At 70.3% G+C, this 10,923-nt stretch overlaps 2 protein-coding genes across 5 annotated transcripts; one reads left to right on the top strand and one right to left on the bottom strand.

Annotated features, from left to right (window-relative positions):
* Positions 1-104: 104 nt before the first annotated feature.
* Positions 105-8,058, bottom strand: DALRD3 (DALR anticodon binding domain containing 3). 3 transcript variants are annotated; one of them, XM_087745300.1, is made up of 14 exons: positions 7,991-8,058; positions 4,723-4,917; positions 4,347-4,633; positions 3,996-4,276; positions 3,684-3,742; positions 3,463-3,585; positions 2,849-2,919; positions 2,181-2,239; positions 1,748-1,830; positions 1,526-1,649; positions 1,363-1,421; positions 1,141-1,254; positions 846-914; positions 105-671 (listed from the first exon to the last, which is right to left on the bottom strand). In XM_087745300.1, the coding sequence occupies exons 2-14, from the start codon at positions 4,891-4,893 to the stop codon at positions 552-554; spliced, it is 1,620 nt and encodes a 539-aa protein (XP_087601426.1). In that variant the 5' UTR covers positions 4,894-4,917; positions 7,991-8,058; the 3' UTR covers positions 105-551. The 3 variants fall into 3 exon arrangements, with proteins under 3 accessions (XP_087601426.1, XP_087601425.1, XP_087601424.1); XM_087745299.1 differs by lacking the exon at positions 7,991-8,058 and adding an exon at positions 6,880-6,989; XM_087745298.1 differs by lacking the exon at positions 7,991-8,058 and having other exon boundaries at positions 4,723-5,185.
* On the top strand, positions 5,158-10,593 carry NDUFAF3 (NADH:ubiquinone oxidoreductase complex assembly factor 3). 2 transcript variants are annotated; one of them, XM_087745317.1, is made up of 5 exons: positions 5,158-5,384; positions 8,833-9,025; positions 9,128-9,194; positions 9,501-9,601; positions 9,790-10,593. In XM_087745317.1, exons 2-5 carry the CDS (start codon positions 8,927-8,929, stop codon positions 9,883-9,885), a joined length of 363 nt encoding a protein of 120 aa, XP_087601443.1. In that variant the 5' UTR covers positions 5,158-5,384; positions 8,833-8,926; the 3' UTR covers positions 9,886-10,593. The 2 variants fall into 2 exon arrangements, with proteins under 2 accessions (XP_087601443.1, XP_087601442.1); XM_087745316.1 differs by lacking the exon at positions 5,158-5,384 and adding an exon at positions 8,343-8,472.
* The last annotated feature ends 330 nt before the right edge of the window (positions 10,594-10,923 follow it).

Genomic DNA, 10,923 nt, shown 5'->3' with positions numbered 1-10,923 from the left:
GCCTGCGCCCAGCCAGCGCCCCTCAGAACAGCCCTTCAGTGCCGCCTCACGCTGAGGCACAGTCAGAGCACAGGGAAGGACAAACGGCTGCACGTAGCCCCAGCATTGGTCCAGCAACAAGTGTATTGGACCCTGGTATCAGGGCCTGGCCCAGGGCCCAACGGGGGCCTCGAGCCTCAGGAGCTCCCTGCCAGCATGGAGCCACCTTCAATAAACAGTTTTGAGGGAAGCGAGGTTGGTGCCTGGCTTTCTGGTGCCCTGGTCCCCGGTGCTGCCTCCCGCGGTGCTCCCCAGCCCCGCTCGCAGGGTGCCACAGGCATCCTCCCGTCTGCTGGTGCGGACATGGCAAACCGCCCCCATCTCCCACACGGGGCACAGCCACGGGGTGCGCGTAGCCAAACCCTCAAAATGTGGCAGCAGGAGGGGAAGCACCTGTGCGGGGCTGAGGCTCCCTGCCTGACCGCCCTCCAGGGAGGACGCGCCCCGTCCTTCCCCTCGTGGTGCATTGTCCTGGCGCCTGTCGCACCGTGGCGCAGCTCTTCGGCGGTGGCTCAGATCTGGCTGAGAGGAGGGAGGTGCAGAGTTGCCAGGGCGCTGTGGAACACATCCCTCACCGCTCCCAGCAGCCGGAGGCGGGCAAACATCTGGTCAAAGAGGTGAGGGAACGGCTCCTGTGGGGAGAAAGGCAGCGACTTGGGGTTGGTGGCCACATTGCCCCTCGACGGGCTGGCCCTAGGGGCACCCTGTGCACGCATCCTTGCGGGGCTGCATCACACTGCTGGCACCCCGGAGCCCGTTCCCCACACGGCTGCCCCGCTGCTGCAGGCCTGGGACATCCGACTTACCCCCAGGACGTGGACCCGGTTGTAGTAGGAGCTGAAATCCATGCTGAGCTGGATCAGGAACTTGCACACCTGCAAGACAGAGAGCTTCTGCTGGCACAGCAGGGTCTGGCTGGTTTTGAGCCCTTCCCCACCCCGAGCACAGCAGGAGGAGCCCCAGGGGTCCTGCAGTGTTCTCCCTTGGCACCGCCCCTGCGTCGCTCACCAGTGGGCAGCACCCTGCCAGCCCGTAGCCTTGCCCTGGGCCGGGATGGTTGGAGGATGAGCACCCATGGGTGCTACGGCACGTGGCACTTACTGTCTCCGTGTTGGCTGTGATCCGGATCCCCTTGGTGGGTGCAGGCAGCTCTGCTGCCTGCTGCAGGACTTCAGGGAAGGGCAGGAGATAGTTGAACAGCAGGAGCCATTCGCCCTGTGAAAGGATTACGTGTCAGAGAGGGCCGAATCCTCCCGCGCCAGCAGCAGCCATCGTTGGAGCTGAGGGCGTGCAGGTCCCCACATTCCCCTTCTCAGCACTCACCTCTTCCCGGAGGCAGGAGAAGTTCAGTTCTGATGCTGGTGGCAGAGGTGGGTACGTGCCTGGAAAGGAGGTGGGAGACTGCTGTTGTGCCTGGAGAAGTCCCTGTGGCTCCAGGCATGAGGAACAGCCCAGGAGTGGCTGTCGGAGGAGGGCTGCTGCTCACCCCGCTCCACAGCCCGCTGGTAGGTGTCGAAGAGCGTGGCCAGCCGGGCACAGTTGTACATCACGAAGGCGCCGCTCTTGGTTCCCTTCGTGGAGATGCTGCTGTTGTCCAGGTCCAGCGTGATCTGAGGACAAGGAGAAGTCGCAGTCCAGGCTGCTCAGCACAGAGCCGCTCCGCCTTTCCCGCGGCTTGCCTGCCCCGGCTCTGCGCAAACCACAATACCTGACTCCGGTGAGCAGTGCTCAGCATCTCAAACCTGATGGCAGCCACCGTGAGGGTATCGATCACCTCAGTCCAGGCCTCATCTGTGGAGAACACAGGTGCCATCACGCACAGCTCGCTCCATGCCCGTGTAACGTCACCCCCAGCGCCCAGGCAGGACACCCCCCCCCCCCCCCGCCAGGGCCAGGGGGCTCCGGTGGAAGCTGGGGACCACCACGCGTCCCCAGCCCTGGCCCCCGTCTGCATCTGCCGCTCTGAGCCGGAGCCCCCGCGTGGCGGTTTAGACGCCTTCCCCCAAGCAAGGTCAGCACCTGGCTGCATCGCGGAGGGGAGAGGGAGCACCGTGGGGGAGAGCCCCGCGGGCTGCAGACCTGGGAGCAGCGGAGACAGGGATGAAGCAGCATCTGCGTAGAGCCAGAAAGCAAACCCTCACCTTGCGCAAGCTCCCCGTACTTCATCACGGAGGCTTCGTACATCTGGCGCTTTCGGAGCCTGGGAGGAACACAGACGCTCACAGCCACCACCCCTGGGCTGAGCTGGCCCCAGAGAGCACCCCAGGGCTCCCCCAGCCTTCGGGCTGCACGGGGCATCCCAGCTGCAGCGGCGACCCGGCCAAGCAAAACTGGTACAAAACCTCCAGGAGCCGGGCCCGGACAGCCACGCCGCAGCCAGCCCCTCGTGCCACAAGGAAGGCACTGCACTGGGCACAAGCTCTGCCTTTTGGCTGAGAAAGGGGCCGCCCCTGCGCCAGGGCCATCCACTCACACGTGAAGGCACGGAGATACCACCCTGCGCCGCTGCGGCGCCCAGCTCCTGCCGCTGCCTTTCCTCCTGGCAGCCCCCTGGCAGCACTGAGATGGCCAGAAGGAGCACGGCTGGGGGAGGCCCCTGGGGAGGGCCCTGTGGTTTCTGTTCTGCACCTCCAGTCCTCTCAAAACAGCCCTGAGGCCACAGAAAAACCGAATGGCGGGACTGCGCAGAACTCTCGGTGCGCTACCAGCTTGCTCAGCACTGTGGCGTGGCTGCCTATGGGGCCAGGCAGAGCACAGGAACCTTGGCAGGCGAGCAGCACAGCAGGTGCTTTGCTACACACCCACTTACTGGAAGTACTGGTCTGCCCCGATGGGCGATGAGGGGTTTGTCACCTTCACTGGCCCACAGACAAGGTATTTCTGAAAGAGAGAGGAGAGGCCAGGGCTGGGATCAAAGACTCAGAAGCGCCACCAAAACGCAGTGCAGGAGAACTGGGCTAAAACCAGCCCTGTTCCAGCTGTGTCCCCGCAGTCTTCTCCTGCCCCCTCCTTAGTTACACCAGGGGAGGTTTAGGTTGGATATTAGGAAAAATTTCTTCACCAAAGTGATGTCAGGCACTGGCACAGGCTGCCCAGGGAAGGGGTTGAGTCCCCATCCCTGGAGGTATTTAAAAGACGGGTAGACGTGGTGCTCGAGGACATGGTTTACTGGTGGACTTGGCAGTGATAGGTTAACGGTTGGACTCGATGATCTTAAGGGTCTTCTCCAACCTTAACGATTCTATGATTCTATGAAATCCCAAAGGCAGAGAGCCTGCTCCACCGCCTGGGCAAGAGCGTGGAGGGGCCGCCAAGGGAAAGGGAAGCCTCACAAGGGGGGCAAGGCTGAGCCTCAGCACTGAAGGAGGCTGGCTGAGCGCAAGGACGCTGGGGCCACAGTGAGGAGGGGCGGAGGTTCCTCACCTGCAAAGCTGTGTGGGCTCCTGGATCCAAAATCCTCCAGAGCAGATCCAGCTGCTGCTGCTGGAATTCTTCCTCGCAGCTCACCACGTGCACGATGCTGCAGCAGCTCCCCTGGCCGCCGGCCTGCAGCAGAGCACAGCAGGGAGCTCAAATGCTACCGCATGACAGAAGGGAACAACATCTGGAAAGCGAGAGGCAGGCAGCGCTGCAGGGTTACGCACCGCGCACTGCAGAACGGCTTGCTGCAGCTCAGCCAGGGACCGCAGCTTCCCCTCCGTCACTGAAAGAAGGAAGGACGCTCAGAGCGGGACACGAGGGTTTGCCACCCCCCCGCCACCCTGCACCATCGCTCTGCCCTAGGCTGTCTGCGTTTCTGGCTCAAACCGGACTGAAGGGGAATAAGAGGAGGCAATTTGGATCTAAACCCCCCTTATTTTCTGTAAAAACAATTGGGAAAAAAAGGAAACAGGCCTGTTTGCAGCCATTCGCCCCCCCTGCCGTCACATTAGAGCAGCTGTACACGTGGGGCTCACCGAGGAGGACGTCTAGGTTGGGGTCATAGCCCACCAAGCCCTGCTGCTCCACGAAGCTCTTCAAGTGCACTTTACAGATGATGTCCTCAGGCAGCGCGGCCGCGCCCGGCCCCTGCTCGCAGGCTGCGGCACAGGGGGACAGGCCCAGCGCTCGCCTCAAGGCCGAGACGGCGTCCGGGAGGGCTGACCCACCGGAGTCGGAGGGCCAGTCGACGCGGAGCTGCCGCAGGAGCTGCCGGCTCCCCTCCTCGGCGAGGGCGGGGACCAGGCGGACGCCGACCCTGCGAGAGAGGGAGAGGCGAGCGCTGGGCAGCGCGGGGCCGGGCGGCGGGGCGGCGGCGAGGCACTCACCCCTGGGCTCGCAGCAGCTGGGCCAGGTGGTCGGCCAGCAGGAGGGGGCGGAGGTGGCGGGGCCGCGGGGCGGCGGGGCGGCGCAGGGCCGGGCAGTGCAGTAGCACCCACCCCGCCTGCGCCCCCGCCGCGGGGGCCGGCGCGGGCAGGGGCCCCAGCAGGCGCCGGAAGGCCTCGGGGCGCCGCACCTGCACCGCCAGCCCCGCCGGCGTCTCCTGACAGCCCCGCAGCGCCAGCACGCCCGGGCCTCCTAATGACGTCACGGCCGCCACGACGTCAGCGGGCACCTGCCGGGAGAGAAGGCGTCGGTCCCCTGCACGCACGTGGCGCTGGCCACGCCCCCGCCCGCGGCCTACCCGCGCCGCCGCGTCCCTACCTGTCCCCCGGGGAAGGCGGCGCTCAGCGCGGCCCGCGGCGCTAGGAAGTCCCGGTGCCGCAGGTTGCGGGCGCCGCTCTCCTTCACCCAGAGCGCGGCGGGCCGCCCCAGCGCCCCGTTCAGCGCCCGCAGCGTCGCCGCCAGCCGCGGCCGGTCCTCGTCCGTCTCCATGGGAGCCCGGCCGCCGCTTCCGGTCTGCAGGACGGAAGTGACATCACCGGCCCGCTCGCTCTGGCAGGCGGCCGCCATCTTGGGCGCGGCGCGCAGCGCTCCCGGGCGGCCATCTTGAGCGCGGGCGGCCATCTTGGGAGGAACGGGCGCCGGGCGGAGGGGGGGGGGGTCGCCATGATGGGTGTGGCGGGCAGCGCGGGGCCGCCATGATGGGTGCGGCGGGCCGGCGGCGGGGGAGCGGGTTTGGCGGGACCGGGGGGCGTAGGGCAGGCCCCGGCTGAACCGGCACCGGGCCGCTGGCAGGGCCAGGCCTTCCCGTTCATCCTCGCCACCCGCGAGGCCGCCGCGGCTGAGGCAAGGGTTGAGGAGCACCGTCGGCGCTTGCACGGCTCTGTTCGCCACCGCAGCCGGGCGAAGGGCGACGGGGAGCGCGCCCTCCTCCCGGCGAAGGACGGGTGCGAGGGGCGCACCGGCAAAGCCTCCCAGCCCCGGTGGGTGGAAAGGAGCCCAGATCGCGCCGTCGCGGTCGCGGTGACACCCGCAGAGCCGGGCTCCTCCGCGGCGGGGCCGTCTCAAGGGCAGATTTGAAGGAGCGGAGGGCCCAGGCCGCCGCCCGGCTGCCCAAGGCTGTTCCTCCCTGCCGGGGCTGCCGTCGAAGCCAGCTCCGATTTGGGGATGGGGACGGGGGCCCGGCACGTCCCCAGCCCCGTGCCCGCTTGGCGGGGAGCGGGTAGCCAGGAAGCGCCGAGCCCCGCCGCGGCAGCAGGGAGCCGAGGGCCTCCCCGCCTGCCCTTCCCTGCCCTTCCCTTCCTTCCCCATGGGCCGGGGGGGCCGCTCTGCCTGCAGGGCCCAAACCGGTTCCTCCGGGGCCTGCGTGCACGGCGGGGGCCGGGGTAGATCCCGGCAGCGTGGCCGGTCGCGTGGGCCCTGCTTGGGAACGCAGCCCCTCGTTTCGGGGCTCCGCGGGCAGCTCTGCAAACCTGCAGCAGGAGCGGGGCCGTGTCCCCCAGCCGAGGGGGTGGCCGTGTCCCCCCGCCCCGGCAGCGCGGGGCCCTGCGGCAGTGGGGTGCTCCCTGCACCACCCACAGCCAAGAGGTGATCTGAGAATCGCTGCTCACACCAGACCAACTGCTGACTGTCCGCAGGGCAGGAGCCGACCGGGACCCCTGCCCGGCCGGCCGGGGCCAGGGGGGACGCACCCGGACCTCGTGTCGCTGCTCATGGTGGGGTCCAGGCTGGATCCGTCCCCATCCCCAGAGCGCCGGGGGTCCCCGCAGGCAGCCCATGGGAGGCCTGGCAGCGGGGTGGCTCTCGGAGGCGCCGAAAGAGCTTTGGACAGACACGACATCCCCGATGGCTCTCTGGCTGCCCGCTCAGCGGGAGTGATCGTGTCATTCCAAAGCCGTCTCTCTCCGGGGGACAGATCCCGCCCGGGCACCGCTCGCCCCTGCCAGCAGCAGGGGGCCAGGGAGAGCCCGGCGCGGGCCGGTGGCGGCTGGAAGCCCAGGCAGCATCGCACGACCTGCACCTCCCCGGTGCAGGTGGCCACATCCACGCTGCAGCCGGCAGCCGGGGCCGCCGCTCGGCACGCTCGCCCTGGCGGTTAGTCCCCAGGAAGCGAGCTGCTATTTTTAGCCATCAGGGGTATGAGACCGCCGGAGAGCCCCCATCCCAACCCCCTCCTTCTCCCAGCGTGGCCCCCACACGTCGCCCTGGCCCCACGGAGGGGTCGGAGCGGGGCAAGCGGCTCTTGCCCAGTGCCAGGCCTGGCGCGGGGCGGTGGCGGGCAGCGGGGTGCACGGGGCGAGGCGGAGGCGGGAGCGCGGGTAACGAAACCCCAGGGCAGCTGGGCGCAGCGGGGACAGCTGCTTTTGGGATTCCGTTGCCCGCGCCAACGCCGTGAAGGGACGGGCACAGGGGCCACCGCCACGCCACCCCGACCCTGGGGCGGCCGGCGGGCCAAGGAGGGGAGAGAGGGCGACTTACCGCCGGGGACGGGGGCGGAGGAGCTGTGCCGGAGCCGCAGCCAGGCCGGTTGTGGCCGGGGGTGCCAGCAGAGGCTGGGGTTGTGCCGCGGGCTGGGTGCCAAGGGGAGGGCGGCGCGGCCGAGCCAAAAGGAAACGGCTCTGAACAAAGCCCCGGTGGGGCTGGAGCTGGGTGCCAGCCCAGCAGCCCCCGGCGGGGCCCGGGAACCCGAGCCGTCCCCGAGGGAGGGCACCCGCCCCGGCACCTGCGCCTGGCGGTGGCACGGCACGGCACGGCACAGCCCTCACTGCTGCCAACGCCTGCGGCCGGGCCCCGGTGAGGGGGCCCTCGGGCACCCGCCGTGGGGGGAAGTGAAACCGTGCGGGGAACCCCGCCGGCCCCACGCGGTGCTCACGCGGGGGGGACCCGGGGCCCCGCCGTCGAGCGAGGGTGCCTGGCTGCGGGGTGCCGGGGATTCCCGACGCCTCCCTGCCCCAGCGCGGCTTGGCACGGTGGCGGGAAAGATCCCGTCACCGGTGCCGGGGATTCCCGACGCCTCCCTGCCCCAGTGCGGCCTGGCACGGTGGCGGGAAAGGTCCCGGTGCCGGGGATTCCCGACGCCTCCCAGCGCGGCGTGGCACGGTGGCGGGAAAGGTCCCATCGCCGACGCCGGGGAGCTTCCCGGTAACCCCCGGCGGCAGCGGGGCTGCGGCCGGCCCCGGGCGGCTGGCGCAGGGTGGGGGACGTGGGTCCCCAGCCCCGGGGCACCCCCCGGGCCCCCGCCACCCGCTGCCAGCGGCCCCACCGAGCGCGGCACGGGGGGGAGGCAGCCGGCAGCCTGCGGTGCTCGGGGCCGGGGAGTCACGGCGGCGGCCCGGGGGGCTCAGCCCCGGCTGGCGGCAGCCGCCCCGCGGTGGGGCACGGCGTGCCCGGGGGCGGGGGAGCGGGGCAGAGCCGCGCCGAGCCCCGGGCGGCCCCCGGGGGCACCGGCGGGGCCGGGCGGGCGCCCCGCGGCCGCGGGACGGGAGCGCAGCCGAGCTCCGGTCCCGCTCCCGCTCCCTCCCGCCGCCCGGCCCGGCCGCCCGCGGGGTGGCGGGGACCCGGGACCGGGAGCCGCCCGCTCCCCTCTCACCTCCGGCCCCGCAGCCTCCGGCGCAGCAGCCCTGGCCCTCCCGGCGGCGGGGATCGGGGCGCCCCGGGCGGGACCCCCGCGGTGCCACCCCCCCGCCCGCCCCGCCGCGCCGCTCCCCGCCCCGCCGCCGCTTTCGGTTTCGCTCCGGCGCCGGCCGCAGCCCGCCCCGGGCGCAGCAAGTCGGGGCGGGGCGGGCCCGGGGGAGGGCGGCCGTGGCTGCGCCCCTCCCCGCCGCCCCCCCCCCCCCCCCCCCCCCCCGGCCGGAGGCGGGGGCCCCGGGCCGGCCCCGCTCCCGCCCCCCGGTGCCGCTGTCCCAGCCCGGGCGGCGGCGCCGGCGGCGGCCGCCAGGGGGCGCGAGCGGGGAGGGGCGGGGCGCGGCGCGGCGAAGGGGCGGGGCCGCTCTGCGCTTCCGGTGGCGGCGCGGCCATGGCGGTGGCGGCCTTGCGGCTGCTGGGCCCGGCGGCACGGCGGGCGGGCGGCGGGTACGGGCGGCGGCACCGGCACCGGGGCCGGGGCCGGGGCTGTCACACGGGGGCTGGGCGGGGGAGGGCGCGGGGGGGCGGCTGTGGGGTGCCCGTGGGTCGGTGGTGGGGTGCCCGTGGGGATCTCTGTGGTGTGTCCGTGGGGATCTCTGTGGGGATCTCTGTGGGGTGTCCCTGGGGTACCCGTGGGGATCTCTGTGGGGCGTCCGTGGGGCTTCTGTGGGGATCTCTGTGGGGCTTCTGTGGGGTGTCCCTGGGGTGGCTGTGGGGATCTCTGTGGGGTGTCCATGGGGCTGCTGTGGGGTGTCCGTGGGGCTGGCTGTGAGCCCCACGCATCCCAGCCGCTCCCCGTCCCTGCAGGGCGCCGTGCCGGTCTCACCGGCTCACACCCGCGGACGATGAGCTCTACCAGCGGACGCGGGTGACGGTGCTGGAGCCGGAGTCCCCCAACACCATGTTCATCGAGGGCTACACCAACCGCGGCTTCACCATCAGCGGGGACCTGGTGGTGGGGCCCTGCGCCATCCTGCCCCGCGCCATCCTCCAGTGGAACGTGAGTACCCGGCGGCGGGGCACGGGCTGCTCGGCCCCCACCCGCGCTGTGGGTGAGCGTCCCGGGGGTCTGCCCCGCTCAGTGCCCTCGCTGTCCCCGCAGGTTGGCTCCTACAGGGACATCTCCCATGAGAGTCTGTCGCTATTCCGGCTGCTGGAGCCCCATATAGGTACGTGGGGCGGCCGGGGCCCTGCGCTGCTGCAGCCTGCCTGAGCTGGTTCCTGGGCTGGGCCTGGCTGCCCTTCGGGCCCGGCTGCCCGCCCCGCAGTGCCCTGCCGGCATTTTGGGGGAAGGAGCTGCTCTCTGGCATCCTTCTCCTCTGCAGCGGGGCAGGAGGGGCGCAGTGGGGCAGGCTCCCTCCTCACTTGGCCTCCGTAGGGGCGGCTGGGGGGGAATCTGCGGGCCCCCGCAGGGAGGGCAGGGAGGGCCGGGGCAGCCCTGCCCGCCCTTGCCTGCGGTCACGTCCTGGTTGCAGAGATCCTGGTGCTGGGCACGGGAGACAGGGTGGAGCGGCTCCACCCCGCCGTGCTGAAGCAGATGCGGGCGTGCGGGATCGCTGTGGAGGTGCAGGACACGGTGAGAAGGGGTGTGCGGAGGGGTGCGCACGGGCAGCACCCCCGCAGAGGGGAGGGCGGTGGTCACTGGGAGTCGTGTGTCCTCCCCCCCCCCCGGGCAGGAGGGAGGGGTTTGTGCGCCCCGTGGGGAAGGGCTGCATCTCCCGCCCGAGGCCTGGGGCTTCACTCCCTCCCTTTTCTATTTCACAGCCGAACGCCTGCGCAACCTTCAACTTCCTAACAAGTGAAAAGCGTGTGGCAGCCGCTGGCCTCATCCCTCCGCGGGGCACCTACATGGGGATATAGGCGCTGCCTGCCGTGGGCCAGGCAGCTCCTCCTCTTCCCTGCCTGGAGCCCCTCACCGTCACCGCTCCGGATGGAAAAAAACACGTTGGGATAAACCGTCGGAGCCAGGCTGCGGCTGAGCGGTGGCTCTCTGCGCACAGGAGGGGGTTGTGAAACGCGCGGGCTCGACTCTGCCCTGAAGCCCCTGCCTTCCCGGCACTGGGCTGGGGCTGCGGGGCACGGCACGAGGCCCGCGCATTGCCGGCAGCGCCGCACCCGCAGCCCTGCTGCTCTGCCTTGGCAGCGGGAAGCCGGCGCCCCGAGGCAGGGCGGAGGCTGGCGGGGCGAGCTGCGCACCCCTGGGCGTGTTTAGGGCTCCAGAAGGAAAATACACGTACATTGGAAGTAGGAGGCAAGCGCGTGTTGGTTACCGCACAGCAGAGCGAGGCTGTAACGCGTCCCCCTGGCTCGCGGTCGCGGGTGCCACCCCTGGGGATGGGGTAGGGGTACGCCTGCCTAATCGCAGACTCGTTCCCCAAACCCTGCCGCCTCCACAGGCCCAAGGCAGGGGGGATGCGGCTGCGGCCCCCAGCCTTGAGGCCGACCGTGGGCTGGCTTTGCTAAATGAGCCAGCTGCGTTAACGACTGTTTGACGCTGACACAATTACGTTGTAATTCAAGGCTCTGGTTTTAGCATGTGTAAATCTAATTTGACATTGCTGTGCTGCAGAGTGATGATTTTTTTTCCAGTCAACAAAACGCTGATGGTAAACGCTCTCTTCGGCAGGAGCGACATTTGCATGTGTTGGGGGGCTGATACACAGCTAAAATCCCTCTGGCACCTGGTGCTGCAAGCACAGGTAACCTGGCCACGCAGGGGAGGCGTGCAGAAACGCAAATCCTGGCTCCTTTATAAGCCCGCAAGCTCTTAGTTGTGCTCTTCCAAGTTCGTTGTCCACACGCCTTCTGGCAAACACCCAGGATGCGAAGCCTGCGCGAGTGATCTGTACCAGCCGCGCCACCCGGCCTGAGGGGTGCGGCTGCTGGGGCAACGTGGGG

This window comes from Nipponia nippon, unplaced genomic scaffold (assembly GCF_047370975.1).
Source record: "Nipponia nippon isolate SJK-2023a ecotype South Korea unplaced genomic scaffold, ASM4737097v1 scaffold_9, whole genome shotgun sequence".
In the NCBI taxonomy this organism is placed as follows: Eukaryota; Metazoa; Chordata; class Aves; order Pelecaniformes; family Threskiornithidae; genus Nipponia; species Nipponia nippon.
This window is presented reverse-complemented; position numbering and strand designations above follow the sequence as displayed.